Source organism: Schistocerca americana, chromosome 4 (genome assembly GCF_021461395.2).
Source record: "Schistocerca americana isolate TAMUIC-IGC-003095 chromosome 4, iqSchAmer2.1, whole genome shotgun sequence".
Classification (NCBI taxonomy): domain Eukaryota; kingdom Metazoa; phylum Arthropoda; class Insecta; order Orthoptera; family Acrididae; genus Schistocerca; species Schistocerca americana.
The window spans coordinates 736,833,620-736,861,375 of record NC_060122.1 but is presented as its reverse complement, the minus strand read 5'-3'; the positions used below and the strand labels follow the sequence as shown (position 1 = coordinate 736,861,375).

The 27,756-nt window shown below is 37.1% G+C and overlaps 1 protein-coding gene across 2 annotated transcripts in view; it reads right to left on the bottom strand.

Annotated features, from left to right (window-relative positions):
• Positions 1-27,756, bottom strand: part of LOC124612277 (glycerol kinase-like) — a 174,733-nt gene that overhangs the window by 31,223 nt on the left and 115,754 nt on the right. For both annotated transcript variants that reach the window (XM_047140381.1, XM_047140382.1), the window contains one exon: positions 10,900-10,983. In XM_047140381.1, coding sequence (XP_046996337.1) covers positions 10,900-10,983 — 84 coding nt within the window. The remainder of the gene's footprint in view (positions 1-10,899; positions 10,984-27,756) is intronic.

Here is a 27,756-nt window from a genome sequence, read left to right as displayed (position 1 = left end):
GATGCTGCTCCAAAGAACAGTAAAAAAATCTGTGATGATTTTCTTATATTGCTTGAGTATTTTTTACAAGCTTATTTTAGAGAGTGCTTACCTGGAGTCACATCGCCAGTAATCATTCTATCTTTTGCCAGGGTATTGTAAATTGTGCTCGCTAATGAATAGTCTGCATGAAACGGATTTTGATACACTGAGTGAGCAAGCTTGCAGATTTGCTTTCACTGACATATAACATCTAATAAATCTAACATTCTTTCTTCCTCCATCTAAACTGCCCAATGTTATTTTCATTTCAATAACACTTCTTGGACTTCTTAGCTATCTTTAGAGATGCTTCTTTAGCTGTTGATCTGAACAGTCAACAGTTGTGGACCACAAAAGGATACTACTGTTAGAAACAGATGTCTGTGCAATTCTAACAATCTTATGTAATAAATCAAAGCCTAGAACATATGTGCTTTGGAGAGAAGATTTTTGGAGTAGCAGCTGATTCAACAGAGATTGTCAAGTGGGCAACATCACTTTTTCTGCAGGTTGCTCTGTTAGTCAACAAGAATATTTGTCACTGTACCTGTTTTGCTGACTGGGCACATTGACAACAAACTCATAAAATTTTTGACTCCAGCTTATCTTCCACAATAAATCATATTTTCAAAAATACACCAGCAATCACAAATATAAATTAGTAGGACAAGGGATATCTCTCTTCATTTTCTCACAAAATTTTAGTCAAACAGATACAGCCATAACAGTATTTGTCTGGTTAGCTACAACAATGGGAATTCCATGATGGAAAAAATGTTTCTAATGTCACAGATGGGCACATTTGGGTGACTTCTGGGTCATGGGTATGAGAGAATAGTATCTCAAAAGGTAGATAACTTTCTGTGCTGTGATTTTTTGTCTGTTTAATGGTGTTTTTAAGGGTCAGTTTGGCATTGTAAATAATTTAAAGTAAATTTTTCAATTTTAGCATGTGTCTCTCTCTTTCATAAAGGAATCATCTAATGACAAACACTATCAAATCTGCCTCCAAATTTATATTTATGAACATTATTATTATTATTATTATTATTATTATTTCTTTCGTTTCTCAGACGTTATGTCTGGTTAAAAATGGAAAGTGATGCGGACCTTGATCAAGTGTGACTTCCTTTTAACTGTACGGTACATGTTACATTGCATTTAGGAATTTGACATAATTAGGTTAATTTAACAACATACTTAAGTTAATATAACAACTTTATTTTTTTGTGTTTTTTTGTTTTTCTTTATTTTTTTATTTTTATTTTTTTTTAATTTTTTTTCTTAATTTATATCTAAAAATTCCTCTATGGAGTAGAAGGAGTTGTCATTCAGAAATTCTTTTAATTTCTTCTTAAATACTTGTTGGTTATCTGTCAGACTTTTGATACTATTTGGTAAGTGACCAAAGACTTTAGTGCCAGTATAATTCACCTCTTTCTGTGCCAAAGTTAGATTTAATCTTGAATAGTGAAGATCATCCTTTCTCCTAGTATTGTAGTTATGCACACTGCTATTACTTTTGAATTGGGTTTGGTTGCTAATAACAAATTTCATAAGAGAGTATATATACTGAGAAGCTACTGTGAATATCCCTAGATCCTTAAATAAATGTCTGCAGGATGATCTTGGGTGGACTCCAGCTATTATTCTGATTACACGCTTTTGTGCAATAAATACTTTATTCCTCAGTGATGAATTACCCCAAAATATGATGCCTTATGAAAGCAATGAGTGAAAATAGGCATAGTAAGCTAATTTACTAAGATGTTTATCACCAAAATTTGCAATGACCCTTATTGCATAAGTAGCTGAACTCAAAACGTTTCAGCAGATCATCAATGTGTTTCTTCCAATTTAATCTCTCATCAATGGACACACCTACAAATTTGGAATATTCTACCTTAGCTATATGCTTCTGATTAAGGTCTATATTTATTAATGGCATCATACCATTCACTGTACGGAACTGTATGTACTGTGTCTTATCAAAATTCAGTGAGAGTCCGTTTACAAGGAGCCACTTAGTAATTTTCTGAAAGACAGTATTGACAATTTCATCAGTTAATTCTTGTTTGTCAGGTGTGATTACTATACTTGTATCATCAGCAAAGAGAACTAACTTTGCCTCTTCATGAATATAGAATGGCAAGTCATTAATATATAATAAGAACAATAAAGGACCCAAGACTGACCCTTGTGGAACCCCATTCTTGATAGTTCCCCAGTTTGAGGAATGTGCTGATCTTTGCATGTTATGAGAACTACTTATTTCAACTTTCTGTACTCTTCCAGTTAGGTACGAATTAAACCATTTGTGCACTGTCCCACTCATGCCACAATACTTGAGCTTGTCTAGCAGAATTTCATGATTTACACAATCAAAAGCCTTTGAGAGATCACAAAAAATCCCAATGGGTGGTGTTCGGTTATTCATATCATTCAAAATTTGACTGGTGAAAGCATATATGGCATTTTCTGTTGAAAAATCTTTCTGGAAACCAAACTGACATTTTGTTAGTACTTCATTTTTACATATATGTGAAGCTACTCTTGAATACATTACTTTCTCAAAAATTTTGGATAAAGCTGTTAGAAGGGAGATTGGACGGTAATTGTTGACATCAGATCCATCCCCCTTTTTATGCAAAGGTATAACAATAGCATATTTCAGTCTATCAGGGAAAATGCCCTGTTCCAGAGAGCTATTACACAGGTGGCTGAGAATCTTACTTATCTGTTGAGAACAAGCTTTTAGTATTTTGCTGGAAATGCCATCAATTCCATGTGAGTTTTTGCTTTTAAGCAAGTTTATTATTTTCCTAATTTCAGAGGGAGAAGTGGGTCAGATTTCAATTGTATCAAATTGCATAGGTATGGTCTCTTCCATTAACAGCCTAGCATCTTCTAATGAACACCTGGATCCTACTATATCCACAACATTTAGAAAATGATTATTACAAATATTTTCAACTTCTGACTTTTTGTTCGTAAAGTTTTCATTCAATTTGATGGTAATACTGTCTTCCTCTGCTCTTGGTTGACCTGTTTCTCTTTTAATAATATTCCAAATTGTTTTAATTTTATTATCAGAGTTGCTGATTTCAGACATGATACACATACTCCTGGATTTTTTAATAACTTTTCTTAATATAAAACAGTAGTTTTTATAATTTTTGATAGTTTCTGGGTCACTACTCTTTCTTGCTGTCAGATACATTTCCCTTTTCCGGTTACAAGATATTTTTATACCCTTAGTAAGCCATGGTTTGTTACAAGGTTTCTTACGAGTATATTTAACTATTTTCTTGGGGAAGCAGTTTTCAAATGCATTTACAAAAATTTCATGAAATAAATTATATTTTAAATTGGCATCAGGTTCACGGTACACCTCATCCCAGTCTAACTGCTGAAGGCTTTCCCTGAAATTTGCAATTGTTAAATCGTTGACTGAACGTACTACTTTGGAGGACTGTTTAGTATTGCTGAATGGAGCTATGTTATATATTGTAACTAGCTGTGCACCATGATCAGAAAGACCATTCTCAACAGGCTGAGCATTTATCTGGTTAAACTTATCTTGGTCTATATAGAAGTTATCTATCAATGAGCTGCTATCCTTTACCACCCGAGTAGGAAAATCAATAACGGGTGTCAAATTGAAAGAACCGAGTAATACTTCAAGGTCATTTTTCCTATTACCCTCTTTCAGAGAATCTACATTGATGTCCCCACAAATAATAATTTGCTTACCCCTGTCTGACAGATAGCACAACAAGGAGTCCAAATTTTTCAGAAACAGATGAAAATTTCCTGATGGGGACCTATATACAGTTACAATTATAAATGTGCCTTTATTTAATTTAAGCTCACAGGCACATGCTTCTATATGTTTCTCTACACAAAACTGTTTTGTTTCTATACTTTTTACACAATGATAACTTTTGACATATATGGCAACTCCTCCTTTCTCCATATTTTCTCTCATTACATGTGCAGAGAGCTTATATCCACTTACATTTACCTTGTCCATATCAGTAACAATGTGATGCTCAGACAGGCATAGTATATCTATTTCATCCTCAGCTTCTAAATCTTCTAAACAAACCAGAAGCTCATCTACTTTATTCTTTAAACTCCCAATAATTTGATGAAATATACTTACATTATTTTTAATTATACTTTTATGAGAACCTTTCCTTATTCTAACATTTGCAGTACTCTCCTGTCTGAGTTTCTCATTGTGCTTAGGCTTAGTTCCTATACCAGTGGTCACATGGTGCTCAGAGAGGCAGATTATGTCAACTGGGTTGGGTGACTTTAATTCATCAATGCAATTACCTAGGACTGAGATACAACTTGGTGGAGATAAAATTTCTGGTGATTGGTGAAAATTTATAATTGACAGCTGTGATTGGTGATCCAATGTGCTAGAATTGTGCTGTTTAATTTCTTTCCTAAACTGAAGATTTGTTTCAATCCTGACCTCTCGAAGAACTTGACATCTTTCTGTCTTACCTATCCTAAAAAAGGTGCTGCTCCAACACCTGTAACCACTGGTATTTTACCATTCATGGCAGTGCCTCCCCCCCTTAAATTTCCTGCTATTACCCCAGCCAGTTTCCCCTTCCCTTTCCTGTTGAGATGTAGGCCGTGCCTGGTATAGTCCCACCTACTGAGATAATCAACAGGAACCACACCAATATGAGCCCCCGCACCCGACCCAAACAGCCGTTCCAACTCCAAATTAACTCTCCCAACAGACGAGTTCAAATGAGGCCGATCATGGCGTCTCAGGACAGATACAAATTCAACATTGGTGTGTCTCGATGCCGACGCAATCTTTACCAGGTCACACTCTATACTGTACCCAGGATCTCTGTCGATGCTGCTTAATGTGAATCTTTCTGTTGCTGAATGTATGTGATGCAGTCTATATTTGTGGCATTGTGATCGTGTAAGTGTATTGAGTGCTTCTAGGTCTGTGTTACTCCATTTCACTACTCCAAATGAATAGGTCAATATTGGTATAGCACAAGTATTTATAGCTTTTGTCTTGTTTCTTGCTGTCAATTCTGTTTTCAGTATTTTTGTTAGTCTTTGTCTATATTTTTCTTTTAGTTCTTCTTTAATATTTGTATTATCTATTCCTATTTTTTGTCTGTATCCTAGATATTTATAGGCATCTGTTTTTCCATCGCTTCTATGCAGTCGCTGTGGTTATCCAATAAGTAATCTTCTTGTTTAGTGTGTTTTCCCTTGACTATGCTATTTTTCTTACATTTGTCTATTCCAAAAGCCATATTTATATCATTGCTGAATACTTCTGTTATCTTTAGTAATTGGTTGAGTTGTTGATTTGTTGCTGCCAGTAGTTTTAGATCATCCATGTATAGTAAATGTGTGATTTTGTGTTGGTATGTTCCAGTAATATTGTATCCATAATTTGTATTATTTAGCATGTTGGATAGTGGGTTCAGAGCAAGGCAGAACCAGAAAGGACTTAATGAGTCTCCTTGGTATATTCCACGCTTAATCTGTATTGGCTATGATGTGATATTATTTGAATTTGTTTGGATATTAAGTGTGGTTTTCCAATTTTTCATTACTATGTTTAGGAACTATATCAATTTAGGATCTACTTTATATATTTCCAATATTTGTAGTAACCATGAGTGGGGTACACTATCAAAAGCTTTTTGGTAATCAATGTATGTGTAGTGTAGCGAACTTTGTTTAGTTTTAGCTTGATATTTCACCTCTGCATCTATTATCAGTTGCTCTTTACATCCTCGTGCTCCTTTGCAGCAGCCTTTTTTGTTCTTCATTTATAATTTTGTTCTGTGTTGTATGTGTCATTAATTTCTGTGTAATGACTGAAGTTAATATTTTGTATATTGTTAGTAGGCATGTTATGGTGCGATATTTTGCTGGGCTTGCTGTGTCTGCTTGATCTTTAGATTTCAGATAAGTTATTCCATGTGTAAGTGTATCAGGGAATGTGTATGGGTCTGCAATGTAACTGTTAAATAATTTAGTTAAATGTGAATGTGTTGAGGTGAACTTCTTTAACCAGAAATTTGCTATTTTATCTTTTCCAGGGGCTTTCCAATTGTGAGTAGAATTAATTGCTTGGGTGACTTCATGTTGCAAAATTATCACTTCAGACAGTTGTGGTATCATCTTGTATGCGTCTGTTTCTGCTTGTATCCACCGTGCATACCTGTTATGCTGTACCGGGTTTGACCATATGTTGCTCCAGAAGTGTTCCATGTCTGTTATGTTTGGTGGATTGTCTATTTTAATGTGTGTGTTATATATTGTCTGGGAAAATTTCTTTTGGTTTGTGTTAAATGTTTGGTTTTGTTTCCTTCTATTTTCATTTTTTTTTTTTGTATCTTCTAAGTCGTTTGGCCAATGCTTGTAATTTCTGCTTCTTTTCATCTAATTGCTCTATCGCTTCTTGTTGTGAGATTTCACCTAACCTTTTTCGTTTTTTGTCTGACATTTCATTTCTTATAAATTATGCTAGCTGTCCGATGTCTTTTCTCAGTTTTTGTAGCCTGTGTTGCCATGCTGGTTTTGTGGGTTTCTTCTGTGTGTTGGTTGGTTCTGATCTCTGCCTAGTGTGTATATTTAGTGTAGTGAGTGCTCCTATATAAACCAGTAGTTGTAACTCTTCCATAGTTGTATTTTCATTTATTTTGTTGTGTATGATTGTGTTGATAGTTGTTATTGTTGTTTCTACTTGTGGGTTATTTGGTGGTCTATGCAAGGATGGTCTAATGTCTGTATTTGTGTCTTTGTATTCTATATGTGTCAGCTGAAATTTTTCTTCTATATCTAACATGTGTGTCACTTCGTGTTCTATTTGTGCTTATTATTATTATTATTATTATCCTTCACTTTCTCAGACGTTAAGTCCGGTTAAAAATGGAGTGACGCGGACCTTGATCAAGCGTCACTTCCTTTTAACTGTACGGTATGTGTTATATTGCATTTAGGAACTTTCGGGTAATTGAACATGTATCAATAATTACAGATTTCTGTAGTTGTATATATACGTTTGGATGTAGCTGTATTGCGTTGATGTACTGGTGGATATTGTGTGGTATGACTCCTGTAGTTGATAGTATAATTGGTATAATGTCAACTTTGTCCTGATGCCACATGTCCTTGACTTCCTCAGCCAGTTGGATGTATTTTTCAATTTTTTTCCCCTGTTATCTTCTGTATATTTGTTGTATTGGGTATGGATATTTCGATTAGTTGTGTTAATTTCTTCTTTTTATTGGTGAGTATGATGTCAGGTTTGTTATGTGGCGTTGTTTTATCTGTTATAATGGTTCTGTTCCAGTATAATTTGTATTCATCATTCTCCAGTACATTTTGTGGTGTATACTTGTATGTAGGAACGTGTTGTTTTAAAAGTTTATGTTGTAAGGCAAGCTGTTGATGTATTATTTTTGCGACATTGTCATGTCTTCTGGGGTATTCAGTATTTGCTAGTATTGTACATCCACTTGTGATGTGATCTACTGTTTCTATTCGTTGTTTGCAAAGTCTGCATTTATCTGTTGTGGTATTGGGATCTTTAATAATATGCTTGCTGTGATATCTGGTGTTTATTGTTTGATTCTGTATTGCAATCATGAATCCTTCCGTCTCACTGTATATATTGCCTTTTCTTAGCCATGTGTTGGATGCGTCTTGATCGATGTGTGGCTGTGTTAGATGATACGGGAGCTTGCCGTGTAGTGTTTTGTTTTTCGAATTTACTTTCTTTGTATCTGTTGATGTTATGTGATCTAAAGGGTTGTAGAAGTGGTTATGAAACTGCAGTGGTGTAGCCGATGTATTTATATGAGTGATTGCTTTGTGTATTTTGCTAGTTTCTGCTCATTCTATAAAGAATTTTCTTAAATTGTCTACCTGTCCATAATGTAGGTTTTTTATGTCGATAAATCCCCTTCCTCCTTGCTTTCTGCTTAATGTGAATCTTTCTGTTGCTGAATGTATGTGATGTATCCTATATTTGAGGCATTGTGATCGTGTAAGTGTATTGAGTGCTTCTAGGTCTGTGTTACTCCATTTCACTACTCCAAATGAATAGGTCAATATTGGTATGGCATAAGTATGTATAGCTTTTGTCTTGTTTCTTGCTGTCAATTCTGTTTTCAGTATTTTTGTTAGTCTTTGTCTATATTTTTCTTTTAGTTCTTCTTTAATATTTGTATTATCTATTCCTATTTTTTGTCTGTATCCTAGATATTTATAGGCATCTGTTTTTCCATCGCTTCTATGCAGTCGCTGTGGTTATCCAATAAGTAATCTTCTTGTTTAGTGTGTTTTCCCTTGACTATGCTATTTTTCTTACATTTGTCTGTTCCAAAAGCCATACTTATATCATTGCTGAATCCTTCTGTTATCTTTAGTAATTGGTTGAGTTGTTGCTGCCAGTAGTTTTAGATCATCCATGTATAGCAAATGTGTGATTTTGTGTAGGTATGTTCCAGTAATATTGTATCCATAATTTGTATTATTTAGCATGTTGGATAGTGGGTTCAGAGCAAGGCAGAACCAGAAAGGACTTAATGAGTCTCCTTGGTATATTCCATGCTTAATCTGTATTGGCTGTGATGTGATATTATTTGAATTTGTTTGGATATTAAGTGTGGTTTTCCAATTTTTCTTTACTATGTTTAGGAACTGTATCAATTTAGGATCTACTTTGTATATTTCCAATATTTGTAGTAACCATGAGTGGGGTACACTATCAAAAGCTTTTTGGTAATCAATGTATGCGTAGTGTAGCGACCTTTGTTTAGTTTTAGCTTGATATGTCACCTCTGCATCTATTATCAGTTGCTCTTTACATCCTCGTGCTCCTTTGCAACAGCCTTTTTGTTCTTCATTTATAATTTTGTTCTGTGTTGTATGTGTCATTAATTTCTTTTTAATGACTGAAGTTAATATTTTGTATATTGTTGGTAGGCATGTTACGGGGCGATATTCAGCTGGGTTCGCTGTGTCAGCTTGATCTTTAGGTTACAGACATGTTATTCCGTGTGTAGGTGTATCAGGGAATGTGTATGGGTCTGCAATGTAACTGTTAAATAATTTAGTTAAATGTGAATGTGTTGAGGTGAACTTCTTTAACCAGAAATTTGCTATTTTATCATTTCCAGGGGCTTTCCAATTGTGAGTAGAATTAATTGCTTGGGTGACTTCATGTTGCAAAATTATCACTTCAGGCATTTGTGGTATCATCTTGTATGTGTCTGTTTCTGCTTGTATCCACCGTGCATGCCTGTTATGTTGTACCGGGTTTGACCATATGTTGCTCCAGAAGTGTTCCATGTCTGTTATGTTTGGTGGATTGTTTATTTTAATGTGTGTGTTATCTATTGTCTGGTAAAATTTCTTTTGGTTTGTGTTGAATGTTTGGTTTTGTTTCCTTCTATTTTCACTTTTTTTGTATCTTCTGAGTCGTTTGGCTAATGCTTGTAATTTCTGCTTCTTTTCGTCTAATTGCTCTGTCGCTTCTTGTTGTGAGATTTTACCTAACCTTTTCGTTTTTTTTCCGAGATTTCATTTCTTATAAATTGTGTTAGCTGTCCGATGTCTTTTCTCAGTTTTTCTATTTTGATCTGTAGCCTGTGTTGCCATGCTGGTTTTGTGGGTTTCTTCTGTGTGTTGGTTGGTTCTGATCTCTGCCTAGTGTGTATATTTAGTGTAGTGAGTGCTCCTATATAAACCAGTAGTTGTAACTCTTCCATAGTTGTGTTTTCATTTATTTTGTTGTGTATGATTGTGTTGATAGTTTTTATTGTTGTTTCGACTTGTGGGTTATTTGGTGGTCTATGCAAGAATGGTCTAATGTCTGTATTTGTGTCTTTGTATTCTATATATGTTAGCTGAAATTTTTCTTCTATATCTAACATCTGTGTCACTTCATGTTCTGTTTGTGCTTGTTCTGGTGGCTGTCTTAAGATTTCGGATTCCTCTGATTGTTTAATTGGTGCGTGTTGTTCTTTGTTTGTTTGCTCTGGGATGTTTGAGTCCATTACTGTATTTTCTTCTTCTTCTGATTGCACATTATTTTGTTCCAGTATTTGTTGTACTTGTTGTTTGATGTTTCCTAATTCTGACTGGGGTATCCTGTTATTTTTTATTATTACATGGATCTGATCAGCTAGTCGTCGTTCTGTTAAAAATTTTAATTCTGGGTATCTGGTAATAAATGTTGTGTATACTTGTGATCTGTATCCAGTTGTGTTGGTTCCTAGGTTTGTTGCTTGGTAATAACAGAACATGAGGTGTCGATTAACTTCATCTGACCATCTCATCCTCTGTCTTTGTTTTCCTTCTAGGGTGGTTGCAGGAAGCATATCCTGCAAAACATCTCTATTTGGATTTAAATCATTTTCCAGTTGGCTAGCAGTGTCGTTACCATTGTGGGCGGGCATAGGGTTCAAGCGTCGTCCCCGACCATGACGGTGCTTGTCCGAGGCTTCTTTAGTTCTGTCCTGAACCAACTAATCACACTAAAAGGGGGGTTAGCCCTATTAGTGGTTTGTTCTTTTTGTCGCCTTTTACGACTGGCAGAACATACCAGAGGCCTATTCTTTTCCCGGGCCTCCACGGGGATTATTATTATTATTATTATTATTATTATTATTATTATTATTATTATTACTACTACTACTATTATTATTTATCCTTAGTTTCCCAATTGTTTAGTCAACCACTGTTACACACAACTTTCCCCACTTGCTTTTACATTCCAGAACCTTAGAATACTATTATTTGAAACACCAGATTGTAAAGGCAACACTTTTAACATGTGAAATAAATTCTAGGATCAACTACACATACCTATTTCCTTTTCAACAGCCTCTGGTTCCCAGTTTAGACTTCTCTCTATAGCCATCTTCCATCTCGAGTACCTCATATCACGCTCTGCAAGACATATTGGAAATATTGTTACTTCAGTTACATCTCTGATTTAACTATGCAAATTATTGTACAAAAATAAAACAATGGTTTCATAATAAAATTCAATCTGCAACAAGCTAACTTCAGAAAGAAATCTAATGAGCCAAACATTATGACCATGACCAACACCCACCATGAGATTGAATGCCAGCTGGTGGCAATGGAGGCACTTCATATGTTAAGGTAAGTTTATATGCAGAGCATAGGTGAAAGGGAATCATAATAACAATGGTACAGGGCACAAATGGAAAATATACTAACACAAGAAAGTTTATGTTGATCAAAGGGCAGTTTGTTATGGCCTGACATCTGGGAATAAGCATCTTGCAAATGCCAAATCTGGTAGCCTGTTCATGTGCTACTGTTATGTACATTTATGGAAACTAGTTGAAGGGCAGTGAAACCATAAACAGGCAACAGGGTGCCTTTTCACATTGGAGGTTTGCCCGCTCTGTAAAGCAAGACAGCCAGCGATCTGCAATGCTACCTCATGGCGAGTTGCGGTGTTACAATCCTTGAAGTTTCAAAAACAACTGCGTAGAAACTCAAAGTGCTAGCAGTGCTGCAGCAAGCATGGTCGTGAATGTAACAGTACGTGTGTGATACTCTTTGGAAAATGGCAACATTAAGTTTTCTGATTGCTCCAGCATTTTAGAGAGAGAATTCATTGAATTCGCCCCTAAAGTGAACAGACAGGTTCCTTGTTGCTTCTCCATGATGACACTGCAGTTCATAAAGTAAAGACCGTGCATTAGTTTTTGGCCAGTAACTGGATTAAAGTCCTAGACCACCCACTGTATTTGCCAGATTTTGGCCCAGCCGACTTCTGGTTGCTCCTCAAATTGAAGTTTGCAATGGAAGGACACTGTTATGGTGCAGTTAAGAACATCCATGGAAATGGTACTGCAGTACTAAATGAAACTCCAAAAAAGGACTACAATGACTGCTTCAAAACACTTCTAAAACAATTTCAGCTGTGTTTTGATCCTGGGGGAGACTATTTTGAATAAATACAGTGATTTTGTGAACAGAATCCATGGCTTTTATATTGCATAGTCTCAGTTCTAACAGAACTGCAGCAGGCATGGTACAACTGAGATTGGACTGTGGACCAATGGAAACATGTTATAGAAATAATTCAAAAGCCAAGATCTCATAAATACTGTTTACTGGATAACCAGTTTCAACACACTAAAGGTGCCATCATTGGATCTGAATGTAGCTTAACATTTATAAACCATTTAGATATAACGATACATGAGGCAGACCAGCCGATTTAAAATCATTGTCACAAAAAATTACAAAACAACTGCTCTCTAGGTCATTCTTTTCCATCAGATATGTAAAACCGAAGTAACAAGATAGTACTATTTGGTACATGACCGCTGCTCGACTAACAACAGTCAGCCGTTAGTCGAGCAGCAGTCGTGTACCAAATAGTTTTATTGCATCACATGTATGTTCGAGGTGATTTTTAAACTTTATAAAGAGAAAAAAAACTTGGAATAATTTTAGTCTTTTATTGTCCTGCACACAGACAACAGATATATGCATTGAACAACTGACATTTCTTGCTGCTTCAGTGAGACAGTGTTGCCCTCTTCACTCTAAGCAAAAAACAATGTGGCATCATCTTGTAAACATACACACTTGGACTTTCATCACAACAATCACCTACACAAGTGCTATTGCCGGAAAAGACTCCCCTTCAGTTGAGGCTGCTACTTTTGTTCTAAAGGCTACTGTTATACTTCCCACTGCATTACATAAGCCCTATGTCAAAATTACAACATGTCTTATGACTCAAATTAAACATTGTGTAAATTTCCAATATGTTAATGGCTAATAATAATAGATAGTTCAGTGCATCTAAATGACATTGGGAATCCCTCGTAAATTATCAGTTCTGGCTGCATGCAAATTGTGTTTACAGTGTTTCAACTGAGTTGGTTTGAAAAGCTTAAACACATACAAAAATAAAATTCTAACAACATTATCACGATGCACATCAAACAATTCTATTTGATCAGAAGATTACATAACAGTAATAGGACTTTTTCTAGGCAAAGTATTACGAAAAACAATAACAAAAATTCCCGGATGGAATAATATGTAAAGTAAAGGAAAGGCACCTGTAGCTGAGTGGCGTGTCAATATTATGAAAAGGAAAGTTGCTACTTACCATATAGCGGAGATGCTAAGTCGCAGATGGGCACAACAACAAGACTGTCACAAATTAGCTTTCGGTCAGTATGGCATTCGTCAAAAATAGATGACTGACAGACAGACAGACATGCAAGCGCGCGCGCACGCACACGCACACGCGCACACACACACACACACACACACACACACACACACACACACACACACAAACTGCAGTCTCTGACAACTGAAGCCACAATGTGAGCAGCAGCAACAGTGTATGATGGGAGTAGCGACGGGGTGGGGGTAAGGAGGAGGCTGGAATGGCAAGAGGGGGGGGGGGGGGGGGGAATGTAGAGTGGTGGTAGGGGACAGTAAAGAGCTGATGGGGAGCATGCAGGGATGAGGTGGAGAGAGTGTAGGGCAGCTATGTGCAGTCGGGAGGTTACACAGAGGGCAGCGGAGAGGTAGGGGGTGGGGAGCGGGGTAGCGGAAAAGGAGGGAATAAAAACACTGGGTGCGATGGTGAAATGATGGCTGTGTAGTGCTGGAATGGCAACAGGGAAGGGGCTGGATGGGCAAGGACAATGGCTAATGAAGGTTGAGGTCAGGAGGGTTACAGGAACGTAGGATATATTGCAGGAAAAGTTTCCATGTGCACAATTCAGAAAAGCTGGTGTTGGTGGGAAGGATCCATATAGCACAGGCTGCGAAGCAGTCATTGAGACAAAGAATGTGTGTTGGGCAGCATGCTCAGCAACAGGCTGGTCCATTTGTTTCTTGGTTGCAGTTTGTCGGTGGCCATTCATGTGGACAGACAGCTTGTTGGTTGTCATGCCAACACAGAATGCATCACAGTGGTTGTAGCTGAGCTTGTAGATCACATAACTGGTTTCACAGGTAGATGGGATAGGTGATGTTTTTGACTAGACTGGAGTAGGTGGTGGTGGGAGGATGTACAGGATAGGTCTTGCTTCTAGGTCTGCTACAGAGCTATGAGGTATGAGGTAAGGGGTTGGGAGCAGGGGTTGTTTAGGAATGAACGAGTATATTGTGGAGGTTTGGTGGATGGCAGAATACCACTGTGGGAGAGGTGGGAAAGATAGTGGGCAGGACATTTCTCATTTCAGGGCACGGATGTGGCGCATAGAAACACTCGACAGAAAACTATTTATATAGGGTTTTGAGCTTTTGCTCTTTCTTTAGTGGAAGTACGCACATTGACACACACAACCACACAGACACCCAACACACATGCCCATGATACCAGAAGACTGACTGTTGATTATCGATAGTAGTTGCCTTGGCAGATGGAGGTGGGGAATCACACATGAGGTGAGGAGAGGGTAATGGGATAGTGCGAGGCAGATCTGTTGACAGCTGACTCAGCAGCTGCACGGTAAGATGATAAGAGTTCAGTGGATAGAGCATATAAGAGGTAAGGAGAGGGAGAGGGAGAGGGAGAGGGGGAGGGGGAAATGGATGGGAGGAAAGGAGAGGAAGGTGGAGATGAGGAAGTTGGCAGGGAGTCAAGGCAGAGAGGGAGAGGGATGGTAGAGATGGGAAAGAAGGAGACAGGGAGGGGGACAAAGGTGTGAGGAAGAGGTAGTAGAAGGCACTACATCATCTAGATGGGGAAGGAGTGATGTGGACAGTAGAGAGAAGGGAAACAATAAGGTTAGGCAGTGGGGAACAGATCAGCAGAGGTTTAGGCAAGGGGGATTGTTTGAGCACAGAATGTGCTGGAAAGACCTGCCTCACACTGTCCCAGTATCCCCTCCTCATCTCATGCGTTCTTACCCACCTCCATCTGCCAGGCAGCTGCTATCGATAGTCAACAGTCAATCTTGCTGTGGCCACAGGCATGTGCGTTTGGGTGTCCGTATGATTGTGTCTGTGAATGTGTGTACTTCCACTAGCAGTGTGTCTACAACCCGGGACAACCGGGAGATCCGGGAAAAACCCGGGAATTTTTTCATCCGGGAGAAAACCAGGAAAAACCCGGGAATTTTTTCGAATTCTGGGAATTTTTCATTGTTTTTGTTCTCAGTTAAATTTTTGCAATTTTGACTGGTAAGAACCAATACTCTAACAAAGGATATTACTGTATCCTGCTACTGCAGAATAATACTGCAGCAATAAAACGTGAACGAGAGAAAAAACTAAAATAAAACTTAAATTGCAAAAGAAATGTGCCATATACAGCAACAAAACACAGTGCTCCTACAAGCGTCTGCCAACAGCAAAATGTGTCAAAGGCTTTAGGAAGACTATGCAATGCTTCATAACAACAAATTGCCTCCGATGAGCATGACGTCACAACTGTTAACATTAGATTTTTTTTAGCAGTTACGAGTGGGATCATGCGCATGCGCAGTTGAGTAGTACCTTCTTCCGCTTCTGCCTACAGAAATGTGGCTGTTGGCTGTGTAAGCATCTTCTCGGTGTATCCAAGAAAATGAAATTTTGACAGAAAATGTTTGGCCATATCGCTGTACTAGCAAGGGCCAGTTGTACAGTCCCGGGTAGCAGCCGGTCTAGCAGCAGGTCTATTCTGGAAGTAGTGCGGAAAACGCGTTGTACAAACACGTAACAATGCCTAACCGGAAAATAATTGCGGGATAACTAAACTGGTGATTCTGGCAGAGTTAGTGAAGTTAACCAGCGAATAATCTTTGACATTGGCAGGAATAGACACAGAATTAGTGATGACAACATTGTTTGTTAGAACGAGGAAGGAGAAGAAACGGGGACGTCACACAAATTATGGAAGAATAAGACGATTCAAAATTTCTATAAAAATTTCGCACTACTAATTTTCGATCTCATGCTTGAGAAACCGGAGCGTATGAATGAAGTGTAAAACTATTTCCTAACATAAAGGTCTTTGCTTGTAGTAGTCCTAACAGGCATTTGATATTGGTACTTCGTGAATTCTATTCTGCCATGTTATAAAAATGACCATTTCTGCCAAAACAGTCTCGATTATTTGGTGTGTGTTACAATTGCTGGAGTATTATAAAGGGCTATTTTGTTTTACCTCGCAGACAGTGACAAAACACAGGCAATCAGGTCGAGAAACCACACCAGTCTTGGGCCTATTTGTGCTTACAGCTTTTTCAGTATTAGACAACGACATTTCGATTTTTCATGTAGCAAAACGTTTGACGAACTTTGATGAGGTAACAGATCTTTTCACAGAAAGGAAACCACGCCATGTAAGGCTGTAGCAAGATTAGAGAGAAAAAATTCTAGGAGCTAAGGATTGAAGAAATGTGTACTGTCTTGCTTGTCTCTTCTCTTTACTGGCTTTCTGTATCCTATACTTAATTTTATGTCATGCAAAGCAGCAAGTTGTTAGCAAATAGGGAATAAAGAGTTCAAATTTTCTGAAGAGCTTTTTTTTTTAAAAAGAAAAAAAAAAAAAGAAAGAAAGAAAGAAAGATAGAAAGAAAAAGAAAAAAAAAAAAGAGGTGCAGGATGTCAAACCGGCCAACTGGAAGCAGGTGAGGCACCATTGGACGTTTTAATTTCCGCTGTCCTGAATATAGTTTGATGGCATCTAGTACAAAATATACACGTTTCAATTCCACAGACCGAAATACAGTGACGTGTGATAGAAGAATGCTGTGTGAAGAGGTGTGACGCTGCACTTTGGCGCACTTAAGATCAGATAACATGTCTTACAATTCCTCAGACACGTATGTTGTCTCTATCGGAGTCTTCAGAAAGATGTGCGCTACAAAATGAATGTATTTTTGAAAATTCGATTTTTTAAATTTTTGACGTCCTATCTCAAATGCTCGAGGGACGCCACTATCTACTATTGCCCCGGTTCGGAAATATCGTAGATACGGGTCTGATGTGCAGAGCAGTCTGAGTTATAATAGGGAAGCGGGTAGTCTCCTTGTGACCCGTGTTTACATTTAGTGATTTTGCTGTTTCCTCTTTGCCTACTTCACTCACGTCCAATGAAAACAAAATTGATTTCTTTGGCCGGGAGCTATCATGTGAATTAAAATACAGTCACATCATTACGGACGGCTAAAATATGTTATTAGTTTCAGATTTTATTTTATTTCCACTTTTCTGCCAGTCAAGCATTAATTGTCACGTGGAACAATGAAGTTATTTTTATCGGTTTGCTGAAGAAATTTTCTTTTATTAATCTTTTCTGCTGAAGCAGTCAGTATATTTGAAACAAAGGGTTTAATTTCAAACTATTGGCTAGTTTCAACTGTTCAGTGCATTTCAAGTGTATGTTTTCATCTTCTAGCACGTATGGCATTATGCCATAACAAAGAACCAGACATGAGATAACAAAGTACTGGTACCCAAGGAAATTTACATCCCGAAACCACATTGAAAAGCTTAATATCAGGTCAATGCATACTTCACTGGGAATCTGGGACTCATTTAAAAATCAGCTCTTTGATGACGAGCCACTTAGAAGAATTTATAGCCCAGAAGATTATGTCGTTATTCAAAAAAATGTACTGGCACATTTGTGTGATATATCTTACAACGATATACTGTAGGGAAGCAGCCTACTCACGCCGTAGTAAATTCACATCAGTCTTTCCATTGTGTGCCAGCCAGTCCGCTGCAACTAGCTCTGACGTCATAAATGTTGCGCAATACTTTAAAAATTAAGCAAATAACCTGAAACGATTATAGCATGTCAGGAGTAATACTAAAGTAATATGTGTTGAATATCAGTTCGATAACTTTAGCCATTTTCGAAATTTGGACGTTTTTCTGTAAAAATCATTGGCTAGAGACTGCAAAATTTATAATTAGCTTCCTTTTTCATAATAATTTAATAAAAACAGTACTTTGGGTTTCACAAATTAAAATTTTAATGGAAATTCATGATTTTCTGGTTTTTGTCTTAAAACTTAAGGAAGCAAGATAGATTAAGTAGGCTAATAAATAAGGCTAGGATGTTTATATTTAAGTAGGTTGGAGATCCACTATAACTATGAAGATGTGAAAAGTTTCATTTGAATACCTATAAAACTATAGCGACAGCGTATCTCCAAAGGGCCAGTTCAGAGCTCGTCTACTGCGTGCAGTGTAATTAAATTAATTCTCTCGCCCAAAATATTTAACTTAGCCACGTCAAAATTTTATTACCAATACTTACCTGTGTGCTGAATGCACATTTAAATTAAGAGCTTCATCGGCCATCAGCAAGAGAAGCTATGATTTATTAGGTAACTTAAAGTGGTGCATTACTAGCCCAGCGGCTAGTCGGGAGAGCCGATTTGATCAGGCGTTCCCTTAGCCGTCCGCATCGCGGCTTTATATATAAGAACACTGCGCGAGGAAGCAAGACCCCAGTTCTCTCCAGACGCTGAACAGCACGCCATCTGTGTCGGGAGTCGCGTCGCGTCGATATCATTGCTACAAACAGCCTCAGATGCCGTATAAAGTTACTCGAGATATGCGTAACCATGAAATCATTTCCAAGTGAAGTGTTAATTCTGGGATGATTTTCTTTATCTAGCTTCAGTTTGTGTATTGTCGTATTTTCACGTGCCGCCGCGGAACAAACATTCTACCATTATTTAGCGTGGCGTTTGATGAACCTAAACATCAAATTATGGCAAGCATTCATTTTGACATTTAATTTGGATATTTATAGTTGCATCAGCGCATTAGACTCTGAACTGCTCTGTTAGTTAGGTTGTGTGGATTCTTTTGTTTTTCATCTGTGACTTTCAGAATATACTCAACTATTTTAGAAAATCGTTTTTGATTATAAATCCCGGACAATCTCCTAATTCCTCAGAGCTATAAGCTGCAACTGTAAGTGTATTCTCAGATGAAGTGGGGCACTAGGAATTCTAATTACAGGCTTCACGTTTTGCTAATCACTTTCTGGTAGCCAATATTGTAGTTAGAGAGCCAGTGTTGAGAACAGCGAAAGACAGCATAAATAACATTCTAAATAATAGGAACTGGTTTTACATTCTACAAACCAAACAAATTATATAACAACATATTTTCCCTACCCGCCGCCCCACAATACGTGCATAAACGATCAAAATTATAAGTGAAAGCTTAGCTTCTCTTGCAGCATATTGGCCTTGTAAAAGCTTTGTTTTTCTTGTAGTAACATTATATATATATTAATTTAAACCATTAACTTTTCCTGTTCATGTGTTCCCGCTACTGAACAGTGCTGTTGCTATTGGCTGACTACACCACGTGTCCGAAGCTCTGAATATCCGCTGTCATTGGCTGGCGAGATCACGTGACATGAGCTATGACTGGCTTACAAATACGCATCGCAATCTTTATTTCAATGCTTCAGAAAGTAACATGCGGTGTTTGGTGGAATTCGAATTTATACTTTCATAATACGAAAATATGCAGCGTACATGTTACTACCGCACATCAAACATCTTTCCAAAAAGTTATTCGTTTTCTAAAGCGCCGGGAAATTCTACGCCCATGTATAAAACCATAACCATTCAAAGGATTGATAAGTTGTACAGTTCCGAGAGAAAATATACTGTCAATTAACAGGGAAAACCTATGTTTCCACCCGGGAGAAAGTGTATTTTTAACCGGGAAACCCGGGAGAAATCCGGGAATTTTTTTTCCTTGTCCATGTAGACACCCTGGCTAGAGAATGACCAAAAGTGAGTATAAATAGTTTTCTATTGCATGTTTCAATGCACCAGACATCAGTCACCCATGTGAATGGTTACCTTTCCTTATTCAGAGTATTATGAAAGTTAGTAAAATGTTTTATCAGTATTTTAATCAGTTAATACTAATTAGAACATCGTCTTTTAATTGAAACTAGTTGTCAGAAGCAAGGCATTATGACCTCCTGCTTCAATTTTAATAAATGTATTGCTTCAAGAGGCTTTTCAAAAGAGTGTTGAAATGAAGATGAGCACCATTCTCAAATCACACTTAGCAGGATTAGTTGATGGAAGTCATCCCCCATGAAACCTACTATGCCACAGTAAAACAGGGGTTCTTCTGGTTTCCAAAATGTGTTAATAAAGCAAGGAATAATTTCTGAAAGAGAAACCAAATACAAAATATTTTAATTACATGAAGAAATCTGATTACATAAATGTAAGCAAAGAAAGCACTATAAAAAGGGACGGATCATTTCAAGCAATTTTGTGCAGGTGCTGAAAGTATCTGTTATGTTAGATCAGAAATGATTTTTATTACACAGCATTTAGGTTATACAAAGCAGTTTTCATTTGAAGCATTTGATTTGGAATTCAGTAATTGGTGGCAGCTGATTTCAGATTCTACAAAAGCATGAGGAGTTGAATAGAATTATATCACAAATTATCCATGTCACAAGGCCAGAACCAATGGTTTGAGGAGCATAATAGTAAACTTGAAACACACAGCCTGGAATCAAGGACTATGTCAAGACAACTATTTATTTCGCTTTTTCTTTCTTTTCCAACAAACCTCTTTCATTTTCTCATAATGATGTCCTTCATCTCACCACTTGGCACCAGTTGTTTTTCTGTTTGTTTTAGCTTCCTGAGGATCTCTGAATTTCTTGACTTCTGGTCTGAATTTGTCTCTGTTGAGTAAGGTCTCTTGTTCAATCTTAATTTCTTCTACATTTTCTTTTGTTCTGCCTCCCCACCCATTTTCGTTGCCTGTTTTCCTGTTTAGGAAGTCTTCGTTCAGTCTCATTAGATGTCCACAGAGTGTAACACGTCTTTCCCTGATCTCATCTGTCTTATTAAGACAGAATGAATATTTCCTTATTTGGTCTCTAAACACCATTGCTGTCTTTGTTCTTGATTGGACCTAATATTTTTCGCTCGATTCTTCTTTGTGTCTTCTCTCAATCTTCTAGTGTCTTTTGCGTCTGGGTTACAGTAGTGTTTTTGACCTGCACAAGACTTCTGGTTTTACAACTGTACTGTAAAGTCAGTATTTAATATCCTTAGAAAAACATTTTTTTTTTTTTTTTTGTACAGATTTCTCACTTTCACGTATCTTCTTTTCATTTTTTCAGTCCTGATTTTAATTGCTTCTTTTTCACTTTTTATGTTTATATTTTCAGCCATATATTTAAAGTTGTTTATTATATAGATGACACCATAATTGGTTTTTGAGTTTCTTGGTGATTTATTTTCATTGGTCATATATTCTGTCTTTCCAAACTATATTTGTAGACCTGCCTTCTCAGCTATTTTCTTCAGAAGTTCTAGTCTTTTCTTTGCATTTTCCCAGGCTCTATCTCCTTATAACAAGACTGTCTGCGAAGGCAAAACAATTTATTGCTTCTTTCAACTTACCCAACTTTAGGTAATTATCAGCTTTTTGTTTGTCTTCCTCTATTTTCCATTCTCTTATAACTTTTTTCCACCACACAGTTGAATAATAACAGTGACATGCTGTCTCCTTGTTTTACTCCTGATAGAAGTTGAAAGGGACAAGAAGTTGTTCCAAGAAAGCTAACTTTAGATATCGTGTTTGTAAGAGTTTGCTCGCTTATTTCCAAAGTTTTCCTATCTAGCACAAATTCCTTTGGAGCCTCTGTCTACTGAATCATAGGCCATTTTACAATTGACAAATATTAACACTATCATTTTATTTGATATTTACATATTTGCAATTATTTATTTGAGGTTTAGAATTAGCTTTGGACAGGATCTGTTACTTCTAAACTCCACTTAATACTCTCCAATCTGTTTATCTAACTGAGGATTTAACATATCCAGAAGAGCTTTCAGTAAGAGTTTGTTTCATTAACACAATCTTCCAATTTTTTGGAATTGTTTTAGTGACCCCTACATTATCTTTTTTTTTTTCTATAATTGTGACACCCAAATTTTCACTATCTTTTCGGATTTCTGTTGTGAGGCCACTTTCATCTGTGGCTTTGTTGAATTTTAATTGTTTGAAGTAAACTTTAATTATACTTTGAATTTTCATTTTGAATATTATCATGGAATAACAGCTGTTTGGTCGATTTTTCACAGTTCAATAGCTTTTTGAAATAAGCTGCCATTACTTAAAGTTTTCTTCACTGTTAAGTGCAGATTTTCCATTCACTTGGCTGAAGCATAGCATTTGCAGAATGTGCCCTGAGATATAGTTCTTGAATGTTATGTAATAGTCTTTGTATTACTTTTTGTTTTAATATGCCTCTACACTTTTAAGTTATTTATTTTCAAAGTACATCTTTTGTGTCGTAATACTTTTACCTGTTCTCTTCTTCTCAAACAGACAGATTTTCCAATTACTGCTTCTTTGCCTGCTATACTAGCTGTTCCAAGCCCTCTTTTTTTCTAAGTGCTTCATTACATTTATTATTCCACCATCCCACGCGACCGCTACGGTCGCAGGTTCAAATCCTGACTTGGGCATGGATGTGTGTGGTGTCCTTAGGTTAGTTAGGTTTAAGTAGTTCTAAGTTCTAGGGGACTGACGACCTCAGATGTTAAGTCCCATAGTGCACAGAGCCATTTGAACCATTCCACCATCTGTGTTTTCTTTGCTTGTTCTCTGGAGCTGTTTCAAATGCAATATATTTGTTTCTGTAAAGTTGTTGGATCAGTTTTCACTTCCTTCTGCATCTTTTGAAAATTGCATTCCTTTTGTTTCATAGTTTCATTATTAATTCCGTTTATCTTATTGGTTTGTTTCATGATTTTATGTTTTGGAATAAATCTCATGTGGGTCTCAGTTGGGTAGTGATTGAATTAACTTCCATTTCTCTCTTGACTCTAATGTTCCTGATTTCTTGAAAATTATATCTGTAAATAGTGATACGATCAATCTGAAACTCTCCCAAGTTGGGATTTGGTGATATCCATGTTTTTTACTTTATATGTATTTTTCTAAAGTGTGTTGTCATGATTTTAGGATAAAATGACTTGTAAATATCTACTAATCTTGACCATTTGTTGTAGTTCCTTTCTTACATTCTTTTGTGAACTTTCAACAGGCTGCTTTCCAGATCTTCCCAAAAGTTTTCTACTTTGCCTCAGTTTCTCTTGTCTTCATTTGTTGGTGCTGGGCAACAGAATATTTAGCAATATTTATTCTTGAATTTTATTGTTATAACAGTGTCTTTCACTGAAGGATTAAAAATCAACATTTTGGATAATACTTTATTGAATTAAGAAGGCCGTTATTAAAATTCATAGACTTGAGATGAAAACTCTAACTACCGGTTTACCTTTAAAAAAATTGATAGTTCTCACAATCTACTGTTAGGTCACTAGCACACCCTGTTTCTTGGATGGCTGGCAGCAGCATGTTGTTGCTGTTCAAAAAGTATTTCGTTTGTTTCAGTTTCCCAACTTTGTGGAGAGAGTTAATATTTATGGTTGCATGGCTCCAACAGAGTGATGTGCACATGTTCAGTAAAAGAGAATCATTTCACAGTAGCAAAGGTGCATAATATGGTTCCATTATCTTTTTTTTCCCTAAAAACACATATTTTATAAACAACAGAACTGTCATAACATTTAGTGAATTAGCAAAATCTAACCTAGGCATTTTTCAAACCAAAATGTAGATTACAAAATCATAGTATGCTAGTATTCCAATCTTTACATACAGTAGCTCACTCCACCCCAAAATAGTCATTCTGTGGGAGTCACTCACTACGCTGACATCTCCTCGTTACTCTCGTGAGCAAAATGTCCGCAGTTAGCTATCAAACATGCAGCGATTATGTAATATAGTCATGAGAGTTTGTCTCGTAAACTGTACATAAGTATGTTACCAGTGATATTCACTTAATATATCTGTGTGACTCAATATGTGAACTTCGATGAGATGCATGATTTTGTATGAATAATTTTTGATGAATATATTTGTGGATCTATGATATTTTGAACCAGCACCATAATTTTTACTACTTGGATATTTATTCATTTCTGTGACTTTATCAAAAACTAGTGTGTGCACTATTTCAATACCACGCAGCCATTGTGTTCTGTTAATATTGTGTTCAAAAAGAACTATGACTCCATAGTGTGATTATGTTGTTAATGCACTTTCATGTATAGAGAGTGATGGTATCCACTTGCATATGATGTCTGACATTAAATTGGATCTGGAAACTGTAATGTTTGTGGTGACAATAAACAAGAAAAAAAGCTTCCTCACATGAAAATTTGTGTCTGTACATCATTAGTACAAATCCTGGAAATCAATTTACAGCCGTTCTACAACACTTTGATCATCAAGACTCCAAGGGCATAATGGACAATGCACGAAAGCACCATCACAAGCTCACGTCGACATTATGGCCACCAAATTTGCCTGATCTGAACCCAATGGAACACATCTGGGTCACTACTGGGAGCCGTTCTACAACACTTTGATCATCAAGACTCCAAGGGCATAATGGACAATGCAGGAAAGCACCATCACAAGCTCACGTCGACATTATGGCCACCAAATTTGCCTGATCTGAACCCAATGGAACACATCTGGGTCACTACTGGGAGCTGTGCACCCACTAAACACAGAACTGTAATTTATGGGAACTATGTGACCTGTGCATAAACATCTGGTGCCACATACCTCCGGAAAGGGTGTTAAAAGTTAAGTGGAGAAAAAGTAAAAAATGGAAGGTAGAACACAGAAGACCTTGTAAAATTCTTACCACAGAAGGGGAAATTGACATTGAAACTAAAAGAAGCAGCAGCAAAAGGAAATATACCATGGATCCCTACTTGTCACTGGTGACGCCACCTCCTACAAACCAACATTCCTCATGCCCACAGCCTTGGTGCTATTGAACCCCACCTCTGTTACTTGCCACCCATCCTCATGTGGTATTCTGTCACCCACCCATACTACACAACAATCCTGGTCCATCCTTATGCCACTCCCACTTCCACTCCCTTGTAACAAGGGTCATATCCCTATGCAAGACCTTGGTGCAAGGACTGCTCAATTCACTTTCCCAGCACATTCTACTCTACTCTTGTCACAGGCTTATCCTATCACATCAGAAGCAGAGCCACCTGTGAAACCAGCCACGTCACATATCAACTCGCTGGAATTTCTGCACAGCATTTTATGTGGGCATGACAAGTCCTACAAGAGAGTTCAGGAATTTAAATACCTGGGAGCACTTTTCACAGAAAACTTGTTATATAGATCAGGGATGAATGCCAGGATCCAAGCAGGAAACTGATCCTCCTACATCCTAACACATTTGGTTCTCTTGAGAAAGTTCAAGATTTGGTCACATAAACCACTGACTCAACCCACTGTACTTTATGGCTGTGAGATGTGAGATTATATTTGAGACAAAAGTATTGTGGAAGATGTTCTAGCCAGTCAAAGGTGAATTGAGGATCAGCCACAACCATGACCTAGATAAACAGTACCGAGATGAATATATAGCAGGAATCGTCAGAAGCAAGGGCAGCTAAAGTGAGCTGGACTTGTGGCACAGATGACTTTAAGACCTCAAGATGACAGCAGAGTATGTCGAAACTGGCTGTTTTAAATAAAGAAATATTTATGCAATCTTGACTTCATCTTTTTTTTAATTTTTTGCAATGCAGGGGGTTCTTTCCTCGTTATGATCTTCTTACTCATTTTGGAGGGACCTAACCTTCACACCAGACTTCTCCTGTGAAATGACTACTGAAATGTAGTAACAGGTGCTAGTAGGTTCACAAACAAGGGTTTATTTATCCAATTATAAATTGGTTTAACTTCTGATTGACAATAACTTCTTACAGCCAATTACAAGTACAGACTTTCATTATGCTTCTGAGTCAAATTCAGTTCGATGTTATGTCTCCCTGGTTACCAAGTCCCACGATTGCAGAACTCTGTCGTGGATGGAGCTCCGTGGCACACTGCACTGCTCTGCAGACTCTGAGCCCCAACTGCTCTGACGTCACAAGCAGCCATTTGGTGCCCCCGCAACACCTCCAAAATAAATTCTCACATCAATCCAAATAGAACCTAATTTCCTTTTACCTATATCTAATATTACTTAAACCTCATCTTTTGGAACTCAGTTCCCAGCATTATAAATATTTCTATAAACGCAAATACACATGTTCTCACAATCTCAATTCAGCAGTAAGGGTGCACGTCACCAACTGTCAATGACCACCAGCACCCCTACAGCAAGTAAAACAGACTGTTCCAATTGTTTTCTCAAAATGAGAAAATTCAATTGGATGGAAGACTACAGGTGGCCTCCACACAGGAGGAGACACAGGGAAGGACAAGTTGGAGGTAGACTAATGGCCTCCATGAAAACCTGCAACAGTCAGCAGTAGATGTGGACAGACACCAGATGGATGGAATTATTTATATTCAGCCACAACTTTCCTTATGATGTATAAAAAACCAAGAAGAGATAGAGAAAGATTAGGGTATTAGTTTGTCAGCTGCATGTTCCATGTATCATAATTGTGATCTGTCACTTTGATGCCAAACAAATCAATTTTACAATACATTTCTAGAAAGAGTTATCAGAGGATATGATTTCAGTTTGTGTTTGAAAGTAATTCTATCTATTGAATTCCTTAAGTATTACACGATTTAGAATAGCACCTCAATTCATCAGAAAGTGTCCTAATTCACATAAATTTTGTCAAGAGAAGCATATGGAATCATGCCCGGCAGAAACACATATTTCATAATAAATCTTTCATAATAGTAAGCATATACTCAGCACCTGCAAGTAATTTTAATCTGCTCATAAACCACATTGAAGCTCTGTTGACCCATTTTAAAGTAAAAATAACAAAAGAATAGTGGTTGCTAGTGATTTTGATGTACATTTTCTTAAAAACTCTTCCAGTAAGAATTAATCCCAGTTTGGTAACATTATCATTCAACTTAATTCCTACCATAAACTTGCAACTAGGGCAGCTAATTTCTCACTAACAGCCATTGATATCTTTGTAGAAACATCTAATGAACAACATTATATCACAAAACCAATAGTCAATCATCTCTCAGATCATGATGTGCAATTCATTTTGTTAATTTGAATACTGAACAGGATATAAAATCTATTAGATCTGAGTTCAAGATGGTAGTCAGTACACCAAAAATTGATTTTCAGGACACTCCCCAAGAGGTGAACTGGACTGATGGATACAGTGCCCATGGCACAAATGAATAATACAACACTTTTATTATTTAAGCCCTTAGTTTATTTGAGTACTATTTCCCCCCCAAAATACCCCAGATTAGACTAAAGTCTACAAAGAAACCATGGACAACTCAAAGAATAAAGACATCTGCAAACCAAACAGGAAATTGTATCTGTCAGTCACAAACAGGTTTGATGTTGATGCATACTGAAAAATATTAAATACAGTAATATGAACATCAAGCAAATGCAATGAGAAAAAGATAATCAAATGAGATAACAAAATATATGCAATATGGAATACAGTGAAGGACGAGACTGCTAGAACCAGACTTGAAGAGGGAGCAGGTAGCATTAATAAATGAGACATTGGTAACAGATGTGAAAGGTGTTGCAAAACTTTTTGACAAGCATTTCGAATGTAGTGCACCTGCTGTTGTTCAGTGAATTTCTGGAGGTGGACATTGTAGCCTAGAAGTTTTTGAGGCCACTGTTAC